Source organism: Mycteria americana, chromosome 25, assembly GCF_035582795.1.
Source record: "Mycteria americana isolate JAX WOST 10 ecotype Jacksonville Zoo and Gardens chromosome 25, USCA_MyAme_1.0, whole genome shotgun sequence".
In the NCBI taxonomy this organism is placed as follows: Eukaryota; Metazoa; Chordata; class Aves; order Ciconiiformes; family Ciconiidae; genus Mycteria; species Mycteria americana.
In genome coordinates this window covers 1760006-1766005 of record NC_134389.1, presented here as the reverse complement: position 1 = coordinate 1766005, position 6000 = coordinate 1760006, and the positions used below count along the sequence as shown (strand labels likewise).

The window sequence follows — 6000 nt, the reverse complement described above, 5'->3', positions numbered from 1 at the left end:
GCCCCGCTGGCTGACACCGCCAACGAGCCCTGCGTGCGGCAGTGCCCCGACTCCACGGTGGTGATCCAGCCCCCGGCCTCGGTGGTCACCTTCCCCGGGCCCATCCTCAGCTCCTTCCCGCAGTACAGCGTTGTTGGCTCGGCGGGAGCCCCCGGCGTTGGAGGGGGCTACGGCGGCACCTTTGGAGGCCGTGGCGGTTTTGGAGGCTTAGGGGGCTATGGGGTGTATGGAGGCCTTGGGGGCTATGGGGGCTATGGGGGCCACGGGGGCTATGGAGGCTATGGGCTTTATGGGGGCTACGGAGCCTTTGGGGGTTGCGGATACGGCGGCTGGCGCGGAGGCCACAGGTACCTCAACGGCAACTGCGGGCCCTGCTAAGCCCCACACTGGGTCCGGCCGCAGATGAAGAAGAGCTCCGGAAAAGCCCCTGGCACATCCCAACACGACGCTCTTGGGAAGCACGTCCCTTTGGCGTCGCTGGCCTCCAGAGCCTGGATGCCTCGTGCCTGCCTGGGGCCCAACTCTGCCTTCCTCCTGCCCCGCTTGAGCTTCCCTTCAAGACCCGTTGCCCCCTGATGACAGAGACCCGCACTGGGTGCCTGCTCCTGTGGCACGGCTGCTGCTCCTTGTAGCTCTGCCCGCTGCCAGGAAACAGGGGAAGGCCCTGGCCAGGCCTCTGCTCTTCACCCCGCTCCCTCCTCCCCTGGAACTGCAATAAAAGCTGCGCTGCATCGCAATGTCGACCCATGGTTTTTCTTGATCCTTCCTTCTTTTTTCCCACTTCCCCCAAACCTCCTCAGGGCGTGTCAGTCTGGGCTGCTTGCATCTCCCACGGTAGTGCCCTTGGAGCATTTGGGCAGTTTGCTCGGTGCGTCACAACTGATGAGGACAGTCCCAGCTGGGTCTTGCGGAGCACATCCCGCTGAGCTTCCTCTGGTCTCCCACCAGCAATAAACACGCTGCATTTCCAAAGCCCACTTCCAATACGTGAACGTGCCAGAGGTGTCTTGCCGCAGCTCTTGCGAATCCTCTGCCAAACCAGCGTGCCTGGCATTACCTCCTTTTCTTGGCTTGTTACTGGTCACATTTGGAGGCCCAGGGAAATGGAGGGGCGAGCACTGCATGTACAGGGCTGCTGGCCATGGCCCCGCACCCAGCTAGAGGTGGGGGGCACTGGGAAGGGGTGAGGTGGACACAGCCAACTTTTCCCAAGTTTCCTCTCAGAGCCATGAAATGGCCACACGTATCCACTCACATGAAGCGCAAAGCTCTTTGAGCAGGACGTTGGACGGCCTACCCTCCTGACGTCCCTCCCCTCCCCAGGTATCTCCTCTGACCCTGTGATCCCGGCGCTGCAAGGTGGTCTTGCACAGAGACGGGTCCGGCCACAGGCATCAGGAAGGGCAGTGGGGCAGCACGTTGGTCACTGCTGGCGAGCTCAGGAAAAGATGCGTCATCCACAATTGTGAACACACAGGATGGGAAGAAAAGGCAGCAAAATGGCAAGAGTTTTGGTGACCCCGTCACGGCTGCCGTGGGTGGGTGCTTTGGGTGGGTGTGGCAGCGCGGGCTACTTTGTGGGCTGGTGTGCGAGGAAGGTCAGCAAAGGGCTAGCAAAGTCTGGTGCAGAGCACCGGGCTGTGCGAAGCTCTCCTGTCCTGCCTGGGCAGAGCCGTGTCCCCAGGCTGCAGGCGGGTGACACAAGGAATGCCGGGAAGGGCTTCTGCTCAAGCAGTGAGTGCAGGGCAATGCCAAAAGTGCTCCAAGGAGCAGTGGGAGACAGAGGAAGAAGAGGAGGAGGAGGAGGAGGAGGAGGAGGGGTGCAGGAATGTGGAGAGGATGGAGGCAAGGCAGTGCTGGGGCTTGCTCACCCTCTCCCCTGTGGACCCGTGGCCTCCCAAGTGGCCCTGAGGTGGGCCTTTGCCGTTGGGACTGGCTCTGCTGGCGTCCCAATGCCCGCAGCCCTGGGGCTGCAGGCAGCCTGCGGGGAATGGCCAGAGCGTTCAGCAAACTCACTGTGGGGCCCAGCAGAGTGCAGGAGCCCAAAGTGGGGAGAAGACAGGGAGGGCAAAGGGGGAGAAGCTGTTGTCAAAGGAGACTAGCAAAGCCCCCGCTGGAGGCGACTGGCTGGTGAAGGCATGTGCTGTCAAGGGCAGGCAGGAGGAAGCGAGGCAGCTCCCGCAGGTCACCCTGACGAGGTCGCGGGTGGGAGCTGGCTGGGGCGGCCCAGGGAGCCAAGGCTGCCACCCAGGGTATTGGGTATGGAGGAAGGAGGAAGAAAAACGATGGGTCGACATTGCGATGCAACACAGCTTTTATTGCAGTTCCAGGGGAGGAGGGAGTTGGGAGAAGAGCGGGGCCCTGGCCAAGGGCTTCCCCTGTCTCCTGGCAGTGGGCAGAGCAACAGTGAGCATCAGATGTGCCGCAGGAGCAGGCACCCAGCATGGGGCTGCGTCGTCAGGGGGCAGCAAGTCCTGGAGGGAAGCTCAAGCGGGGCAGGAGGAAGGCAGAGTTGGGCCCCAGGCAGGCACGAGGCATCCAGGCTCTGGAGGCCAGCGACGCCAAAGGGATGTCCTTCCTTCGGGCGCCATGTTGGGCTGTGCCAGGGCATTTTCTGGAGCTCTCCTTCATCTGTGGCCGGACCCAGTGTGGGGCTTAGCAGGGCGCGCAGTTGCCGCTGAGGTACCTGTGGCCTCGGCGCCAGCCGCCGTATCCGCAGCTCCCAAAGGCTCCGTAGCCCCCATAAAGCCCATAGCCTCCATAGCCCCCAGAGCCCCCATAGCCCCCAAGGCCTCCATACACCCCATAGCCCCCTAAGCCTCCAAAACCGCCACGGCCTCCAAAAGTGCCGCCGTAGCCCCCTCCAACGCCGGGGGCTCCCGCCGAGCCAACAATGCTGTACTGCGGGAAGGAGCTGAGGATGGGCCCGGGGAAGGTGACCACCGAGGCCGGGGGCTGGATCACCACCGTGGAGTCGGGGCACTGCCGCACGCAGGGCTCGTTGGCGGTGTCAGCCAGCGGGGCCGGGGCGGCCACCCCACAGGAAGGGACGCACAGGCTGGAGCAGGACATCTTTCAGGCAGGCAAGGAGTCCTGGAAAACACAGCGGGGATTGGGCAAGAGTGTGGGGAAGGGGCTGTGTCGAGGGAGGCAGGGAGAGATTCCCAAGTCGCTTCCAAGACCCGGGCTTACCCCTCTGATCAGGAGAGTCAAGCGGCAGAAGCTGGATAGAGGGCTGCAAAGCCTTCAGCTCTTTTATACGTGTCCCAGACTGCCGGGGGCATTGGCCAACGGGGTGGTGGCGGAAACTCCACATAATCATGAGATCAAGCGGACAAGCTTCATGACACAGACTGTGATGCGAGGCAATTATATTCCTCCTTACTGGGGACACTGGCGTGCACACGTGCCCTGGAGAGGATAGGGGTGATGGGAGGGGCAGACCATTACACGCCATTCCATGAAAGACAAGGCGCTGCTGGAGCTGAACTCGCGGCACCAATAAACCCCGATCTCTCCCTAATCCCCCACTTTGCCTATGGAGAAGAGTCCTGCGCATCCTGCAGAAGCGCTTTGCAATCCTGTGCACAACCATCACGCCTGTCATTACCTCTCTTTTACAAGCCGGTAAAGAGAGGCACTGGGAGGTTGGGCAAAGGGAGAAGCCCTTGCACGTGCTGGGAGTGACTTCCAAATGCCCACCGTCTCCCAATGCCAGCAACAGCTGCTCATCTCGATTTCTTGGTGTCCACAGACGCCTCTATTAATTGCCCACCTCTAAGGCTCTGGAGGACACTCGTGTTTTTAGGTCCCGGTTTCCCTTGATGGCCCTGCAAAGAGTAGTGGAGACGGGTCCCATGGGTGGCAAAACCCCAAACGCACAGGGGGCTGGTAGAGACGCGATGGGCACGGCAGTGGGATAGAGCACGGGAGACTTCTGAGAGGGGGGACGTATATGGAGGAGCAGAAGAGCAGCAACAGGACCTGGTCGCTGTCAGCTCCTTCAGCCTCATGTCTGTGAGCACGGTCCTCCGCGAGCCCTCTCTGGAGGGACTCCATTACTCAGCTGGCTGTTGAGGACTGTGCCAGGAGATGCTGGCCGAGCACCCACAGGGAGCCGGGCTGCACGTGGCCACGCTCGCCACAGGCAGAGGCACGCTGGGCACTGCTGCGCTCCGTGTGCGTGGCTGGGCTGCTGCCGAGTGTGGCGTGGTTGGGCACAGCAATCTTCTGCAAGATGCCCAGGATTCTTCTGCGTAAGCAAAAGGAGATTAGGGACAGATCGGGGTTTATTGGTGCTGCGAGTTCAGCTCCAGCAGCGCCTTGTCTTTCATGGAATGATGTGTCACGGCCCGTCGCTCCCATCACCTCTTTCTTCTCTAGGGCACATCTGCATGCCGATGTCCCCAGTGAGGAGGCATATAATCGTCTCACATCACTATCTGTGCCATGAAGCTTGTCCGCTTGATTTCATAATTGCCTGGGGTTTTTGCAACCACCCCCTTGGCCGATGGCCCGGGCAGGCTGGGACACGTATAAAAGAGCTGAGGGCTTTGCAGCCCTCTGTCCGTCTTCCTCCGCTTGACTCTCCTGAGCATTGTGGTAAGTCCAAGTCTTACCTCCATCTTTCCTTCCTCAGCAGTAGCTTTCTCAAAGTATCTTTTGCTGTGTGCTCCACCACGCTTTCACAGCGCAGAGTTAGGATGCGATGGTCCTGTTTGAGAGCTGTGGGAAGGATGGAAATTTACACTTGTAGGTAGGATGCCCTGAGGAGACCAATGGACTCAAGTCCTTTGGGAGCTTGGAGATTTCCCCATCTGCTTTGGACGAGGGAGTTTTTCCTCGCTCCCGTGGGGGAGTAAGAACCAGGGAGCATGAGGGGAGCAAGGGGTCTTAACAAGCATTTCAACTCTGGAACGTGTTTTTGCTCGGACCGCCTGAGATGATGCAGAGCATGTCCTGGGACACTGCTTGCAAGTACGAGGGAGGCAGGATGCATTTGGCATCAGGCCGTGCACTGAGCCGTAGCTCTGCCTTGTCTTGCAGCTTTACCTACGAAACCGAAGGATGCCCTGCTCCAGCCTGTGGGCCCCTTCCTGTGGGGTGGCCTCCCCGGCCCCGCTGGCTGACACCGCCAACGAGCCCTGCGTGCGGCAGTGCCCCGACTCCACGGTGGTGATCCAGCCCCCGGCCTCGGTGGTCACCTTCCCCGGGCCCATCCTCAGCTCCTTCCCGCAGTACAGCGTTGTTGGCTCGGCGGGAGCCCCCGGCGTTGGAGGGGGCTACGGCGGCACCTTTGGAGGCCGTGGCGGTTTTGGAGGCTTAGGGGGCTATGGGGTGTATGGAGGCCTTGGGGGCTATGGGGGCTATGGGGGCCACGGGGGCTATGGAGGCTATGGGCTTTATGGGGGCTACGGAGCCTTTGGGGGTTGCGGATACGGCGGCTGGCGCGGAGGCCACAGGTACCTCAACGGCAACTGCGGGCCCTGCTAAGCCCCACACTGGGTCCGGCCGCAGATGAAGAAGAGCTCCGGAAAAGCCCCTGGCACATCCCAACACGACGCTCTTGGGAAGCACGTCCCTTTGGCGTCGCTGGCCTCCAGAGCCTGGATGCCTCGTGCCTGCCTGGGGCCCAACTCTGCCTTCCTCCTGCCCCGCTTGAGCTTCCCTTCAAGACCCGTTGCCCCCTGATGACAGAGACCCGCACTGGGTGCCTGCTCCTGTGGCACGGCTGCTGCTCCTTGTAGCTCTGCCCGCTGCCAGGAAACAGGGGAAGGCCCTGGCCAGGCCTCTGCTCTTCACCCCGCTCCCTCCTCCCCTGGAACTGCAATAAAAGCTGCGCTGCATCGCAATGTCGACCCATGGTTTTTCTTGATCCTTCCTTCTTTTTTCCCACTTCCCCCAAACCTCCTCAGGGCGTGTCAGTCTGGGCTGCTTGCATCTCCCACGGTAGTGCCCTTGGAGCATTTGGGCAGTTTGCTCGGTGCGTCACAACTGATG

The 6000-nt window shown here is 61.3% G+C and overlaps 1 protein-coding gene across 1 annotated transcript; it reads right to left on the bottom strand.

Moving 5' to 3' along the window:
* Positions 1-2655: 2655 nt before the first annotated feature.
* On the bottom strand, positions 2656-3072 carry LOC142420887 (claw keratin-like). Its single transcript, XM_075525189.1, has one exon. It carries the CDS (start codon positions 3070-3072, stop codon positions 2656-2658), a length of 417 nt encoding a protein of 138 aa, XP_075381304.1.
* Between the last annotated feature and the right edge of the window lie 2928 nt (positions 3073-6000).

Bases quoted from the DNA above. Each gene is read 5' to 3' on its own strand.
- LOC142420887 (XM_075525189.1), bottom strand. From the start codon at position 3,072: ATGTCCTGCTCCAGCCTGTGCGTCCCTTCCTGTGGGGTGGCCGCCCCG.